At 38.5% G+C, this 17954-nt stretch overlaps 1 protein-coding gene across 1 annotated transcript in view; it reads right to left on the bottom strand.

Moving 5' to 3' along the window:
- Positions 1-17954, bottom strand: part of CCDC178 (coiled-coil domain containing 178) — a 404288-nt gene that overhangs the window by 356877 nt on the left and 29457 nt on the right. Inside the window, exons 5-6 of the mRNA XM_075533238.1 lie at positions 16569-16769; positions 3324-3544 (exon numbers count right to left, since the gene is read on the bottom strand). Of these exons, the coding sequence (XP_075389353.1) occupies positions 3324-3544; positions 16569-16769 (422 nt within the window). The remainder of the gene's footprint in view (positions 1-3323; positions 3545-16568; positions 16770-17954) is intronic.

The following is a 17954-nucleotide window of genomic DNA, read 5'->3' as shown; positions in this document are numbered from 1 at the left end:
AATTCTCAGTACAACATAGAAAATAAGTGGAAAACCTAGGCATGGGTACAGAGATACCCTGATATAGCTCTTCCATCCATAATCTTTGTAACTCTCACAAGCAGCTATCTTTCCTGCTAAGTCTTGGTAAAAGATGGGGGGGGGGGGTAACTGACAGATTACATATTCAGTTGTGAGTGCTTACTAACAGTTTTAGTTGCAATTGTCATCTTCTTCTAGGGACAAAGTTAACCCTCTCAAAAGCAGGAAGAGAGGGGGAGGGGCTCATTACCACCATGGTAACCGATCCAGGAGTAAATCACTCTTTGGAAACCAAGATTTCTGCACACTAACCTCCTTGATCCAGGTGGCAACTACGACACAGAGAAGCAACCTGGTATCAGCAACGGCAGACTGAAAAGCCGGAGCACGAGAACCGACGACGGATCAAAAGGCTGCCTGTCATCGAACAGAAGGCTGTTTGCTTCCCGGAGTGGTGGGCCTCTGAGCACTTACCAGGGGGAAACGAGGTTAGCTGAGCCCATGGAACTAGAGCGTAGGCTTTTGAGCTGAGACTTCTGGTGAAGTAATGCGTCCTTTGGGCACTTTTTTGCAGCCTTAAAAGAATTATGTAACATTGCTTGAGCAAAACTGAGGCCTGAAAAATAGTCTGATGGCCAGAGAGAGGCCGTCTTGACTGTATCATATATCCCCACATGTCTCACATAACCTTGTAGCCTGTTAACTGCACAGTGACCCCCACAAGTGTGAGTATCTTCTTTGCTTTCTGTATTGACAATGCAATGAACTTTGGAGCTCAGCTGAGAAGTCGCAATACAATTTGTGGCAGAGGATCGATAAGGAATGTTGGAAGGTGGGGACATGTCTGACTCCAGGAGCTGAAGAATCAGCCTTGGACTGATATTGAGTTTGGTTTTCCTTCCCTCTTGTGAACTCAGAGGAAGTCAGATGGAGTTCCCACATCATGTTTGCAGCATCCTTCCCCTTTTCATGATCTTTGGAGGATTAGTTGCGATCACTTATCATTCTGTATAATATTAGCTGTAGGCTTATTCATAGATGTGCTTTATCGTGTTTGAGTTATTCCACTCCTGGTTTGTTGAGTGTTTCCACCAATAAAGGGTGCGGCATTGAACACATTTTAAGAAAATAATGTTTTATATTTATTATTAAAATATGTTCAATAATCATACAAATTCAATTTCTACATGTATGATTAAGTAACATTGTTTACATACACCCTTATTTCCTGAGTTGTTCCCCCTGTATTCATAAGCACACTGACCAATACATTACTTATCTAATCTGTGAAGTTGCTGTTGTCAGTTTGATTTTCTATAGATACCTCTTAAAAAGAATGAAGCATTCAAGGCATATTGCTCTGATTAGTTAAGCCAAACTAATATTTAGTTTTGATATTTTGGGGGATTTTTTGGAAAAGTTTGAGGATTATCTCAGGACATTAGTTGCAGAGCTTCAACCAGCCCCGACTCAGAAAATTTGGATTCCATGAGATCTGAAATTCTGCTCTGCAGTTTTCTCCATGTGGCCAGAACAGTGCTAGCTGAGCCATGGCCCAGTACTTCTGTTCAAGAACTGGAAAAGGAGAAAGTTGTTCATGAGGGAAGCACATTCCATTTCCTTCCCCTCTCCCTAGCTGCCCTTCTTCCTCTGTGGCAAATAGAAACCAGCTGTTGTACGCTGGGTGGTTGCTTGCAAGAATTGAAAGGCAGGCACTATGCGGTAAACTAAGATGTGAAACACAACACTGAAAAGTACTAGGCCAATTACCTGCTCTGTCTCATGAAACCATTAGCCCAAATTTCCACACCAAAAGTCTTTATTCCACAATGTGTTTGCTGGGACATATGCAGACTAAGAAGCTGCTTTCACTGTTGCTGTAGGTAATTAATATATCACATAACTTTTACCAATTTAATGTTTAAAAGGTTTACAACTTATTGATAGCAACTATAAGAAGACACAATGTAAGCCTGTGTTAACAGTGTGCTTTCTTTCAGTACTGTAAAACAAAACTCAGTACTCCAAAGCAAACGCCTTGCCTTCTTCTCCACTCATATGATTGTTTTCATTTTTCTTTTTTCCCTATTACTGTGTTACAAGGATTGATTTTCATGAGTTGAACCTCTATAACATTACTGTGATAAATATCACTTGGTCATAATGTATTTAGTCATTATGAATGTTCTGTAAGATTCATGTTGCTAATATTTTATGGGAATGTTTGTACCTATATTCATAAGTGATATTGGTCTATAGGTTTCTTGTGATTTTCTTGCATTAGTATCGGGATAATTCTGGCCTCATGAATGGATTTATGTAGAGTTTCTTCCTTTTTCCTTTTTTGGGAAGTGTGTGTAAAGGATTGGCATGTCTTCGTATTTAAATGAGTGAAGCAATTTGGCCCTGCACCTTCTCTGTAGGTGTCTATCTTCTCTGGTGCTGCTGTAGCACAAGTTCCACAAGTGGATTGTTTTAACAAACGGAAATGTATTTTCTCTTGGCTTAGGAAAAGACAAGTCCAAATTAAGAACATGGGCTTGAGGAGGAGGAATATCCGCCCCTATTTTCTGTTCTGCCCCTGACTCATTGGTGCTTTTCCTGTGGCAAGGAGCCTGTCTTCCTTATCTCTGCTGCCTCCCTGTGTGTAATCAGCTCTTACATACATCTCACAGGAGATTGATTTGAAAGTTACCCCACACTGAAATGTCCTCCTAACAAAGAAAATCCATTCTCAAATTGAAATACAGCTACTTGCACACAGGTTGGGGTTTATAGCACATAATTGGGGGTGGGAGGACGCAATTCAATCCATTAGAGTAAGCATGTTCAATACTAATTAAATCAACTGTTACACATTTGTCCAAATTTTCTATTTCTTCTTGAGTCAGTGTCAGTGGTGTGTATAGTCTCAAAATTTCTCCTGGTCTGATACCAAGGGCTCAACAGAAAGTAGATGTCTAGAAAATAATGATGGCGGCATGCGTACAAATATGCTTGATACAATTTATGTATGGATTGTTTTTTGTTTTGCTTGTTTGTTTCCAATACTTATTTATTTATTTTAAAATCATTTTGTTGGGGGCTCTTACAGCTCTGATCATAATTCATGTATCAAGATTATGATAAAATCTGTAAGAGCCCCCAATAAAATGGTCTTTTAAAAAATTCTCCTGGAAATTAAAGGCATTTCAGTTCTTAACAAAAAATGAAATATTTAAAGCTACATTTAATTCTTATGGGAGAAATGTTTATAGCTCAAACATTTTTTGAAATACATATCCATCCTCTTATTCATTTACCTCACATTTTTTAAAATAAAGATCTCTCAGAAATTCAATTTCCTGGTTCCGCTTTAGGTCCAATAGAGGGTCATGCGTAATCATGTATTCTATGTCTACTTCAATCTTTGTATTAGCTTCTTCTAGATTTTTCTTCTGTTCCTCTAAAACTTGCAGTTGCTGACCTTTATTTTTGATGTGCCATTGTAATTCTATAATATCTCTTAAATGCATCTCATGTTCTGGAAAGAGAATAAATAATAAGACCAAAAAGTATCAGATTTTAAAGCATAAATATCAAGAAGAAAATCCTTGTCAATAACTATATGAAGTATTTTATTTACACAAACTATGAATTATTAAAGTTAAAATTAGAGGTAATTATGAATTATAAAATGTCCTGATTTCTTCATTCGGCACGTAAATATTGCAACATATTTTGTAGAAGTTCACCATCATTCTTGTATAATTCCAGCTTATTTAACCTGATGTGACATAAGCGGGCTATGTATACCCATTGTGTTTGAGTGCATGCTGGACTATGGCGACCCCATGTGTTCCAGAAGATCATTAAAGCACAGTTTTCATGCCTGTAATCATTGCAGTAGTAGACCAGCATGCTTCTCTTCTGTGCTCCCACTAAATGGGCTTGAAACAACCACCCAAAGGTAGGCTCATAGGTGAGGAGAAACCATTTGCACCTCCAGGGGACCTTGCACTGTGGAGATCCACTCTGTAATTGCGCTAAGTGAGGAAAACAAAATTGCAAAGGTCAAGGTTTTCCGCAGGCACTCACAAGTGAAGAGATGATGTAAGAGTTACAACTACTAAGGTGGAAAGCAGAAATGATTATTTTCTGATGAAATAATTTTATATCAAAACAAGTAAAATAATAATAAAATATTGCAATTTGTATATGAAATATAAAAACATTTTTCAATATAAATAAGGAATATGCTGAAAACAGAATCATTTCATTAGCAAAAATAAAAAATAAGACATTAAAAAAATGTACATATCTAGAAATAGTCCTAATATAAACATGGAAAGTCTACTGGGAAGAAAATGTAAAGTACTCTCAAACAAAGCAGAGTGGATTGCACACGTGTATAAAATATTTCCTTCCATATAAACGTATTTGAAATTTTAAGTATGAAAAAGTACCTTAATTTATTAACTAATTTAATTAATCACAATGAGTGAGCCCATATGAATTTAGAAAAATAAATGTATTGTCTCAGTTAAGTTTCTACTGTGAAACCAACATTGCATTCTAGAAATAAAATCAAATAAAATGAAATTTTAAACCAACAATATTTTCTACTGTATCTACTTAGGAATTTTGTGAATTTATATTTCCAACTGAAGTCTATAAAATTCCATTTTTGGTACTGTCTTTGTCTGATTTAGGTTTATAGATTATGGGAGTTTTATGTATTAATTGGAGAGCTTCTTTTTATTTACGTTTTCTCTGAAATGTGTTCATGTTTAAAATTTAATATAAAACCTATTGCCCTAATACATATTTCAACATTTACCAGTGAGGTGAAGTATTTTACTTACTGAATCAATAGATATCCTTAAAAATATATTAATATTTTACTTCACAATTTATTCTTCATAAAATTTAAAGAAGAAATATATTGATTTAATGACAGAAATGTTTATCCCCTCAAATGAATAATTAAATATAGTAAAGATGACAGCTTTCAATATGTACAACTCAACGTAAAGAACATCAAAACCCTAACAATGGACCAGTAGATAATACGATCTCTCTCTGTGTGTCTCTCTGTCTCTCTCTCGCTGCCATCGAGTCAATGCTGACTCATAGTGGGCCCCTGTGGGTTTCTGAGACTGTAACTATTGGCAGGAGGACAAAACACACCCTTTCTCCTGGGGAGCTGCTGGGGGTTTTGAACTGCCAGCCATGCGGACCACAGCTCAATTCTCCTACCACAAGGGTCCCTAGATAACATGATAAATAGTGGAAATATTAAAATTGTCAAGATTTTCATCTGGCTTGAATCCACAAATCATCAAGGGAGCAGCAATCAAGAAATCATAGGACATATTACAATGGACACCTCTTCTGCACAACTCTAAAGTGGTGAAGAGCAAGTGTGTCCCTTTGCAGTCTAAGGTGTGCCTGGCCCAACCCATGAGACTTCCAATCATCTCATACACATATGAAGGTTGGACATTGAATAAGGACGTCTGGAGTAAAATCTATGCATTCGAATTATCATGTTGGCGAAGAACATTTAAATGCTGCAGACTTCCAAGAGAACAAAGCAATCTGTCTTGGAGGAAGTATAGTCAGAATGTACTTCGGAAGCTGGGGTGGCAAGACTTCAACTCAAATACTTAGACATGTTGGTAAGAGAGGTCAGTCTTTGGAAGTGAACATTTTACTTAATAAAGTGGAGAGAAAGTACACATGTGTGAGAGCCTTAAGGGCATGGACCTGCACAGCGGCTGCATCAACGGGCTCAAACTTAACCACCGTAATAAAGGCACAGGACCAGCCATAATTTTCTCTGCTATGCACAGGCTCACTATGATGTGGAAACAACTTGAAGGCACCAAACAACGATCATTCGTCAATTCATTTTTAAATAAACGTATTCATTTTATGTAGTTTTTAAATTATTGAACTCATTTTATTGGGGAAATGTATTCATTTTAACAATGTTTCAATAATTTTGTAAGAAATTTTTTCTTAATATCATAACTATTTTTAACCACTACTTAAATATCCCTTTCCCATTTTCATTTCTACTCTGGATTTTTATTTACACATTTCTTTGTTGATATTGGGTTGTTGATGATTTGTTATTATCAATTTTGCTGTAGACTTTTAATTACTCTTTAAAAAATTTTTAATAAGCTAAATTTATTTGGTGTCTCCCTTATATATTTATTGAAATTGTCAAGGATTTCATTTGGCATGAATCCACAAACAATGCTAAAGGAAATATAAAAATTATATATTTCTTCATTATTTTTTCAGTGTTATTGTTTTTCTTCTTTTTCTTTATATTTATTTTTCTTCTATTTCTATAAATTCATGTTATTAGACAATTATGGCTTATTCATTTTCACTCATACACTTAAGTGATTTTGTGTCATGCTAATGGGACCCATGTGGTATAAATGTTGTTAAGCATTGGCTGCTAACCACAAGCTCTGCAGTTCGAAACCACCAACTGATCTGTGGGAGGAATATGGAGCTCTCTCTTCATGTAGAGGTACAGTCTTGGAAATGCACATGGAGCATTTCTACCTGCTGTAGTGTCACTATTAGTTGCCACTGACCTGATGGCAATGAGTTTGGCATTTATTTCTTGGTGTCATTCTAACAATTTAAGTTTGTTAATGATTATTTTAAGTGGTATATATTTAATAACTGTAATTTTTAAATTATGTTCAATACTTAAAAACATAATTTTCTTGGTTTTTATCATTATTAGTTAGACACATTTTCTTTCTCAAACAGTCAGTCATGGAAAACATAAGGGTAGAGAGAGAATGTGTAAATATACTCATGAACTTATATAGGTTTACTTGTATGCTAAATCACGTTAGCTGCAATATATTCATGAATGGGGTGGAATACACAGGGGATAAAGTTACAAAAACGTATTAGACACAGCCTATCACTTGTGGGAATAAGGCACTGGGCCTGAGGATCACTAGTGTTATCTTAGGAGACACCAAGTTCAATTGGGCAGACATAATTTACAAAGACAATGTTCTACATGCTCCTGTATTGAATGGCAACTAAGGTATTTAAAGCTCATGAGTAGTGATCTAAGATACAACTATTGGTCTCTATCCAAAGGAAATAGAATTATGAAAATCAAAGACATATGGAAACAGTCAAATGGACTAACAGAACATACAAACATCAGTGTCCACAGCACTGAGACTACAAAAACTAGATGGTGCCCAGCTGCCTCTGCTTTGAAAAGAAGGCTCTGTATAAAGATGGTGAAAATGTAGAATAGATCTCATCATTGTAAAAGATACCAGGCATACTGTTCAATACAGACTGATGGGAACCCCAAAGATTGTGGCCCTGTGGTAGTTATATAAGCATTTTTTTTCAATTTGAGGATTAAGAGTATAGGGGTGGAGTCTAGGCTGTTAATCGGGCTATGGCCAGTGAGACCTCTGTGTGGGGGCATGGCCTTCTCCTAAGAATTCTGGAAGTCCTGATTTTCCTCTTTGGAGACGGGGTCACGTCTCTCTCTCTGTGACTCCCTGGGGGACATTGCAGTTGACAAGACACATGGAATTACCCTAGTGACCTGAGGCGGACAAGCCACATAGATGCAACCAGACTTCTAAAGCCAGAGAAGCCACAGAGAGACCCCTGCCAGCACTGAGATGCTTACACTGCCACTGGACTCAAAGACTTTCTACCCACTGGCCTGTGATCGTTCTGCATTCAGCATCATTGCCTGTGTTTCATGAGTCTGAAGAGGACTTTATAGATTGGTAACGGACATATGGGCTAGTCTTGGACTTAGGGGCTTGGACTGGACTGTGTTGGGATGTTCTCTTAATATACAATTCCTCTGTATATAAACCTCTTCCTTAAATACATGTGCATGTTTATGAATTTGTTTCTCTAGCCTACCCAGACTAACACAGGCCTCTTACTCTTCAATTATAGAACTGAACTCAACTCCATGCTAGATCACTCAATCATGTAAGATAAAAAAGACAGCATTTACCCAAAGATGATATTGAGAAGGTTACAGAAGGAGAGATGGAAAGAGAAAACATGGGTAGAAAGGAGGTAGAATAATTAGTGGTACATTGAGGGAACTACAATGACCAGGTGAATCAGAATGTGTATGTGTCATTGACTGTAAAACTATGTTATGATTTGTAAACATTGATGCCATCCCCTCTGACAATAGTCAAGGGAGGTGAATGGCCTTAATACCAAACAGAAAGCATTTTAAATGGGTCATGGCAGATGTTAGGGTAAAATGTAATTGTCCATCATTAGATCTCCAGTATGACCCATTTTAAAGTTGTTTCAGTTTTTATTATTTTATGATTTTTTTAATTGAGGATTTTTAAAGTTATTCCCTGTTGTTGGTATTTGTTGTTGCTGTTATTGTTTCTTTGCTTGTTTCCTGTCTGTGTTTTGTATGATTTTCTGTATGTGAAATCCAGGATAGGTGTAGCTATAGCAGAGGATGATGATGGGAATGGGGAGTTAGCAACAAGTAGGAGAAGAAAATGATATGGGATTGTACTGATGGTTGCACAGATGCTCATAGCATGGTTGCACGATGAAAATTATATGATATATGAAGCATATGCCAATAAAGGCAGTTTAAAATATTTTTAAAATAAATAATAAAGATGGAACCATTAGCTTGCTATATATGGTCATTACTAGCTCCGTCAGCATCCTCTGATGAATGCATATTATATAATCTCATTCTATACTCCACGTTTTTAAATCTTTTCTTCATATTTTCCTTCCTTTCTGTTGTTGGAATAAAGTTCATGCATTAAATTTTAAAGTTTTTTGTATTTGTTTCTATATAGTCTAAGAAAGCACTTAAATGGCATTGTACTGTTAATTTCAAGAAGTACATTTAGCATTGCTAGAAGGCCCTTTTTTCCTATTTTTTCCTATTGTTTCCTATTCCTGTTTTCCATTTTTCTTTATATTAAAATAATTTATTAGTCCTTTCTTTTATTTCCAAGTATATTTACTTGTTGAAAGATATAAGCATACATATTTTATCACTCAGGTGGAATCCTATATTTGTAAGCATTGTGCTATGATTTTGATGTTGTTTTCTATTGATCCCCTTCATTCAACCTGCATATTTGAATGTTTTCATTTATTGTATATCAAGCTACATCTTTTCTTAGAATTTTTCCAAGAGACGTCCTTTGTACCTATGTTTTCATCTTCCAGAGAAACTTCTCATCCGCTCCAGCTAGATGCACTACCAATCCTTGATACATTACAATGACATGATCTTCCTAATGATTTCAGACCTCACAAGCTGCAGGGATTTGAGTTAAAATCCATTTCACATCAATTCATTCAGGATGCTCAGACCCTTAGAGCAGAAATGATGCAAGATGGCAGCCAGCACTGGATGGAACAATTTACAAAACTCAGGTGTACCAGCTTAGAATAGAATAGGGACATATGCTTAAAAAAAAACCTTTTATGAGATTTGTAACAAAAATGAACGTGAATGGAGTTAACAGTGCTAACAGAGTGGTAGAATCAAGAGCCATACGAGTGCTAGCAAAATGGCAGAATTCATGCAGCATCAAAATTACCCTGCAAGAGGTTCAGTGCCTAACAATGTATTAAAATATTAAATTCCTTTAGTCACCTGAAGGACGGTGTCACAGCAATTCATCACAAAGCAAAATCACAAGCCCCCGTCCCACCATTCCATGGAAGCAGCCTTCATTTTCCACAGCAGGACATTTTTAGATACATCTTTCTGACCTCAAAGTACAGGAAAGGAAGCCCCGATTCTAGAGTGGGTTATCTTTTTTTTTAATTAATTAATTTATTTATTTATTTACATTTTATTAGGGGCTCATACAACTCTTATCACAATCCATACATATACATATACATACATCAATTGTATAAAGCACATCCGTACATTCTTTGCCCTAATCATTTTCTTTCTTTTTTTTTAAATCTTTTTATTGGGGCTCATAAGGCTCTTATCACAATCTGTGCATACATCAAATGAGCAAAGCACCCTTATACATTCGTTGCACTCGTCACTCTCATAATTCACCTTCCACTTGGGTTCCTGGAATCAGCTCGGTTTCCCTTTTTTTTCCCCCATCCCCCTCCCTCCCCGATCCCACCCCTGGTCCCTTGATAGTTTATAAATAATTATTATATCTTATCTTACACTCCCCGGCGTCTCCCCTCACCCGCCTCCCCCTTGACAATCTCCCAGAGAGGAGGTTACACATAGATCTCCGAGATCGGTTCTCCCTTTCTACATGCCCTTCCCTCCTGGTGTCACCTCTCCCACCGCTGGTGTTGAAGGGTTCGTCTGTCCTAGATTCCCTGTGCCTCCAGATCCCCACTGCACCACTGTACATCCTCTGGTACAACCAGGTCCGCAAAGCAAGGTAGGATTTGGGTCATGATGGTTGGGAGGGGAGGAAGCGTTCAGGAACTAGAGGAAGGTTTTGAGTTTCATTGTTGTTACACTGAACCCTGTGTGGCCCATCTCCTCCTCACTACCCCTCTGGAAGGGGTGTTCAGCTCTCTACAGGTGGGCATTGGGTCCCCATCATGCACTCCCCCTCTTTCACGGTGATGTGATTCTCACCACCACCCCACCTTTGATGTTGGAGACCTGGTCTCCTCTGTCCTTCATGGTCACCTATGTTGGTGTGCTGCTTCCGTGTGGGCTCGGTTGCTTCTGGGCTAGATGGCCGCTTGTTTGCTTTCAAGCCTTTAAGTCCCCAGACGCTATATCTCTCAGTAGCCGGGCACCATCCGCCTTCTTCACCACACTTGCTTATGCACACTTTCGTCTTCAGCCATTATGTGAGGAAGGTGATCACACAATGATTGTTTTTGTTCCTTTGTATCTGCTACATGGTCCATTCAACACCTTGTGTTCGCTTAGGCCATGTGCTTCTTCTCTGTGGGCTTTGTTGCTTCTGAGCTAGATGGCCGCTTATTTGCCTTCAAGCCTTTAAGACCCCAGACGCTATATCTTTTTTTGATAGCCAGGCACCATCAGCTTTCTTCACCACATTTGCTTGCACACACGGCTGTCTTCAGTGATCATGTTGGGAAGATGGGTATCCTGCAATGGCTGCTTAGCAGGGCGAGGTGCTATTGTATTGGGGGATTATGCATGAGGAGGCCCAATGTCCATCTGCTACCCTACTACTGAACCTATAAATATATGCATATAAATCTATTGCCCCCATAAACATAAATATATTTACATATGTACATGTCTGTATTTAGGCTTCTCTGTATGCACTTTGCCTCCTACTCCTTTCCTCTATTTCCTTTCGCTTTCCTCCTGACCCATTACCATGTTTGGCCTTCATTCTGGATTCAATAGTTCCTCTCAGTTACCTTGCTCTTGGTCACTCCCTTCCAGTCCTCCCCTCCCCTCCCTCCTCTGGTTTAGAACCATTCGCTCTTCCCTTGTTTCTGTGTTGGGCGACACCTCCTCCCTTCCCCTACCTCCCACGCTCTCATGTCCCTCCAGGACCGTTGGTCCTGTTGTTTTCTTCTCTCATTATTTATCCAGCCTATCTTATCTAGGTGGAACTGCTGACATAGTAATATGTGCATACAAATGGATATGACTTTGACTGTACCCAAGTGGCCCATAAGAACATGGCTTTGACAGAAGCAACATCGACACGCTGATAAGCAGAAAAGCAGAGTGGGTTATCTTAAGGAACTGTAAGTGGTCCTAATGTGCTACTCATTTAAAAGGCTTAAGTTGTGGTACGGCCAAAAATAAAGAACAAATGCTCAGAGACCACTGGTTTTGTTGTTATTTGTTTATTGGGTTTTGCCTGCAATTGTAATGCGAAACTAAGGATTTCTTTGTTGTACAATCTTAGGGGGAAATTTATCACTCAGTCTAATGCTCAAACAAGTTTGGTGTAGGTACAATAATCGGCATATAGACCAAAGGGGACAAAATAAAGAACCCACAAATAAAATCATTCACCCAGAGATGACTAATTTTGATAAAGGACCAAAACACATTAGTGAGGGAAAGACAGGTTCTTCAACAAATGGTGCAAGCAAAATTGGATCTCCATTTTCAGAAAAAGGAAATCGGACTTATGTCTCACACCATATACTAAAACAAACAAACGAAAAATTCAAGATGGATTAAAGACTTAAATGTAGACCTCTGACGATGAAGAGCATCAGTGAAAACATAGCAACAAACTTAATTAAAAGCACAAGCATACTCTCAAACGTTATTTTAAAAAATCCACATGACAGACCACAAAATAGAAAATGGCACCCTCTTAAAACCACATTCGCTTATATCAAAAGAGTTCATTTCAAACTAAAAAGAGAACCCACAGAGTGGGGGGACATTGGCAATGATATATTGTATCAAACACACATCTCAAGAAACTATAGAAAACTGAAGCATCTCCACAAGAAAAGGTTAGCTAAGCTTATTTTTTAAATGAGCTACGACATGAATAGAAAACAACATCAAGCAGGACACCAAATATAGGAATAAATGCTTACAGTCACTAGCCATGTGCGAAATGCAAATTAAAACTATGATGAGAGTCCACATCACAATGGCACTTATAGCACGGTTCAGAAAAGCTGGAGACAACCTGCAGGAGAGAATGTGGAGAGAACTAAGCCCTCATGCACTACTGGTGAGACGCAATAACTGCAACCGCATGAGAAAGCAGGATGGCAGTTCCTAACACAACCTGGAATAGAAATACCATACAATCCACAGACAACAGACAAACACAGAGGAGGCACAAATTGACAAGTGGGATATCCTGATATTACTAAAATCTATAATACTCGGTTGGCTTCCAAAAAGAAAAAAAATTAATTGCCCACTGAGGAGGTGGGCAAAGGACCTGAACAGAAGTTCCACAGGGGCAGAAATCTGAATCGCCAATAAACATATGAGAAAATGTTCCCGAGCTTTAGCCATAAGAGAAATGCAAATTAAAACAACAATGAGGTATCACCTAACACCCTCAAAGATAGCCCAATTTAAAAAGTCCGAAGGCAACAAGTGTTGGAGAGGCTGTGGGGAGACAGAAACTCTCATCCACTGCTGGTGGACCCGTAAGTATGTACAGCCACTATGGAAATCGATCTGATGATATCTAAAACAGATGGAAATTGAGCTACCATACAACCCAGCAATCAATCCCCCTGTTGGGCATATATCCAGAAGAGGCATGAAACCAACCATGGCCAGACTTCTGTGCTCCAATGTTCATTGCAGGAAAGTTCACAATTTCAAGGAGTTGGAAACAAGCCAAATTTCCATCAACTGATGAGTGGATTAAAAAACTCTGATACATACATCCAATGGAGTACTTCACATTGCTAAAAAGCAATGATGAACATATGAAGTACATCACTGCACGGGAAGAACTGTATGAAATCATGCTAAGCGAGGTAAGCCAAGCACAAGAAGGACAAGTACAACATGAGTCCACTGAGGTAAGCTAAAAAATAAAAATGCAAAAGGGGCATAAGGAAAATGCTACTGTATACAAACAGAGGACAACAGCCCAGCTCATAGTGTCCAATGTACAGAGAGTACCATATAACCTTCCACATGGCAAGATGCGACATCCTGCACTGACCCATGGCCCTACACAGCACAGCACCTGAGACACAGTGGGTGATGTGCTACTGAGCTGACCCCACCACACTGAGGCAAAACACTGGGGGAGTGCAATGGAGAGGCAGGGGAAGCAGAGCAAGGAGGTCCCAAGGAAGTATAAAGGATGGACTTTGGGGCCAGGATGTGGCACCTCATCAGACTCATCCGGAAAACACTCCTAAAGGTCAACATACAGACCTTCAACTACTAACAGGTTTTTGTTGGGGTTTTTTTTGCTGCCTTTTTTTTTTGTTGTTTTGTTGCTTTTTTTCTCTTCTTTTACATTTTGTATGTCACTGGCTTTTTTGTTTGCTAGCGTGTCAGTGTTGCTGCTGTCTACGCCATGTTCTTATGTGCCACTTTGGTGTTGTTAAAGCCATCCACCTTTTTATGCACATATTACTGTATGTACAGGTACACCTAGATAAGATAGGCTGGACAAACAACGTGAGAAGAAAATAATGGGACCAACGGTCCGGAGGGACATGAGAGTTTGGGAGGTAGGGGAAAGGAGGAGGTGTTGGCCAACACAGGGACAAGGGAAAAGCGAGTGGTTCAAGACCAATGGAGAGAGGGGAAGGAGGACGGGTTGGGAGTGACCAAGGGCAAGGTAACTGAAAGGAATTACTGAAACCAGAATGGAGGCTGAACATGGTAGTGTGACAGGAGGAAAGTGTAAGGAAATAGAGGAAAGGAGTAGGAGGCAAGGGGCATACATAGAAGAAGCCTAAATACAGACATGTACATATGTAAATATATTTATGATTATGGAGGAAATAAACCTATGTGCATATATTTATAGGTTCAATAGTAGGGTGGCAGGTGGACACTGGGACTCCTCACGTGCACTTGCTCAATATAATAGCACCTTGTTCAGCTAAACAATTATTCCATGATACCCACCTTCCTGACATGATTGCTGAAGACAGACGTGTGCATAAGCAAACGTGGTGAAGAAAGCTGATGGTGCCCAGCTATCAAAAAGATATAGCATCTGGGGTATTAAAGGCTTGAAGGCAAACAAGTGGTCATCTAGCGGAAGCAACAAAGCACACAGAGAAGAAGCACACAAGTCTAAATGAACACGAGGTGTTGAAGGGATCAGGTAGCAGACACCGAAGCACAAAAACCATCATTGTGTGATCACCTTTCCCACATAAATGCTGAAGATGAGTGTGTGCATAAGTAAATGTGGTGAAGAAGGCTGATGGTGTCTGGCTATTGAGAGATATAGCATCTGGGGACTTAAATGCTTGAAAGTAAACAAACAGCCATCTAGTCCAGAAGCAACAAAGCCCATATGGAAGCAGCATACCAACATGTGTGATCATGAAGGGCCGAGAGGACCAGGTTTCAAGCAACAAATGAGTGTGTGTGGTGGGGGAGGAATCATATTATCGTGAATGAGGGGAAGTGCTTGATGGGGACTCAATGCCCATCTGTAGACAACTGGACATCCCTTGCAGAGGGGTAGTGGGCAGGAGATGAGTCACTCAGAGTTCAGTGTAGCAATAATGAAACTCACAACCTTCCTCTAGTTCTTAAATTCTTCCTCCTCCCAACTATCATGGTCCCAATTCTACCTTACAAACCTGGTTAGACCAGAAGATGCACAGCAGTACAGTTGGGATATGAAAACACAGGGAATCTAAGGCAGATTAACTCCTCAGGACCAATGGTGAAAGTGGCGATACCAGGAGGGAAGGTGGTGTAGAAAGGGGAAACTGATCTTGGGGATCTACATATAACCTCCTCTCTGTGGGATGGGCAACATAAAAGTGGGTGAAGGGAGATGCTGGGCAATGTAAAATTAGATAAAATAATAATTTATAAATTATTAAGGGTTCCTGAGAGGGGGGGAGCAGTGAGGGAGGGGAAGGGAAAAAAAAAGGAAAATGAGCTGATTCCAGGAACCCAAGTGGAAGACAAATTTTGAGAACGATGAGGGCAACAAATGCATAAGGGTGCTTTACACAATTGATGTACATATGGATTGTGATGAGAGTTGAATGAGCCCCAATAAAATGATGTTTTTAAAGAAAAAATTCAAGAAAACTATTTCGTTTTGTAACACTAAAAGAAGCAAATTTTGATGGCTATGTAGAAGCCAGGATGAGCAGAAAGGTAACAGAAGGGAGGGAAGAGAGAATAAATAAATAAAATTTATTTTAAAAAAATATATGAAGGTGGGTACATTGATGGTAGCATAGCAAAATACATGGGTACAGATAGGTAATAGCATAGATGGTAACATGCACAGAGAATAGCAAAAATAGCTTAAATCAATAACAGACGTAGCATATATATTTTAAATTTTAAAAGACCTGAAAAGTAGAATGCCTCAAATGTGTATGTACTTGCTCCCACTCAAGAAAATCCCCAAACCTCAAACTCGGAAAGTTCTAATAGCTGCAGCTTTTATAGAAAACACGTGGCTAGCATTTGTATGCCAGAGAACTTCCAACAGATCTTAAACACAGGAGGTCCAGGTTTGACGTAGTGGTTGAGCACTGGGCTGCTAATCACAAGGTCAGCAGTTTGAAAGCACGAGTTACCTTTGCTGAAGAAACAGAGGCTTTTACTGCTGTAAAGGGTTACAGGCTTAGAAATATACAGGGACAGTTCTACACTGTCTTATAGGGTCACTATGAGCCATAATTGACTCGCTGGCCGTGAGTTTGCTTTTTGGTTTGGTCACAGTTGTGGTCTGTAAGGCCAGAATCAATCATGTCTTCCCAAAGTGCCCTGTTTTGAATGTTAAATAATACGTCCCTGAAAAAGAGATGATATTATATTCCAGGTTGAAATGAATGACCCATGATTCTCCAATCAATAGTTAGCCAGTATGACCAATCTATATTAGTAGTACCTCTCTGCACAGCTGAGGGGAGCTCTTCAAGTCTCCAGATGGACCAGGAATCAATTTGTGTGGTAATCTTTTTCTTTCGCAATTTTTGTACTCTTAATGCTTCTTCAGCTTCTGCACGGTCAGTTTCTAGGCTTTTAATAAGATGGATGGCCTCTGATAGCAATGGTCCCATTTCCTGCTTTATTTCTGGACACTTTCCATCTTAAAATAAAAATACATATTCCTATTTGTTAATAAATACACCTAAGATATGTCTTAGGTACAGTACAATTTTTAAAACATTTATTAATTTAATAATGGATAGATATAAATGCATTTCTATCTACCCAATTTTTATCAGATAATTTTAGAAAAGCAAATCAGCTTTTTAAAGAGAGTTCCATTAAAAAAGAACCATAACAGTTATCATAAACTGAAGGAATATGTCTAAATGCATATTTTATAAAGTGATTAGAATAGCCAAATATATCAACCTATGCTTTCATGAACAATATCCTTTCACCTCAAGGAAAAAACCGTATGTCCTATTCACAAGCTGTATCACAGAGTTCATTTGAAAATAACACTTGGGCTTTCTCCCATCATATCAGAAGAATAAATCATAATGATTACATTGGACAAATATTAAAAATTCAATTGTTCCTAGAAACAATATACTTTATATCTTTCAATTTCATCACACAATAGCTTTTCTACCTAGTCTTAGAATTCATAATTTCCAAATTATTATTATCCATTTGTAATACCAATTAACTCCCTTAATGAGAGATAGTTGTAATCCTTGGTTCTTAGTTCTAGGATGACTTGGTTTACAAATATTTAGCATGGCTATTCATTCACCTATCTGTGCTACAAATGCATATAGAGTGTTTTATGTTCTAGAGCAGTGGTTCTCAACCTTCTTAATGCTGCGACCCTTTAATACAGTTCCTCATGTTGTGATGACCCCCAACCATAAAATATTTTTCACTGTTACTTCATAACTGTAATTTTGCTACTGTTATGAATCATAATGTAAATATCTGATATACAGGATGTATTTTTATTGCTACAAATTGAACATAATTAAAGCAGTGATTAATAAAAATATGTAATTATATCTAGTGAAATATTTATTTCTAATTACAAATAAATAAAATTTTGTCTTGAAGCATGGTGTAGCCTGTATAACAGTCTTCACGCCGGTTACTCATATGTGGGTGTAACTGCATGTGGGTGGACCCGCCTAGAGACAGACAGAGGAGCAGTGTCTCAGTTCCTAGGACTATCAGAAATATGTGTTTTCTGATGGTCTTAGGCAACTCCTGGGAAAGGGTCATTAGACCCCCAAAGGGGTTGTGACCCACAGTTGAGAGCCATTGTTCTAGATGATATGCTCAGTCCTGG

Source organism: Tenrec ecaudatus, chromosome 15 (assembly GCF_050624435.1).
Source record: "Tenrec ecaudatus isolate mTenEca1 chromosome 15, mTenEca1.hap1, whole genome shotgun sequence".
Lineage (NCBI taxonomy): Eukaryota > Metazoa > Chordata > Mammalia > Afrosoricida > Tenrecidae > Tenrec > Tenrec ecaudatus.
The sequence above is the reverse complement of the archived record's forward strand: the minus strand, read 5'-3'. Positions and strand labels throughout refer to the sequence as shown.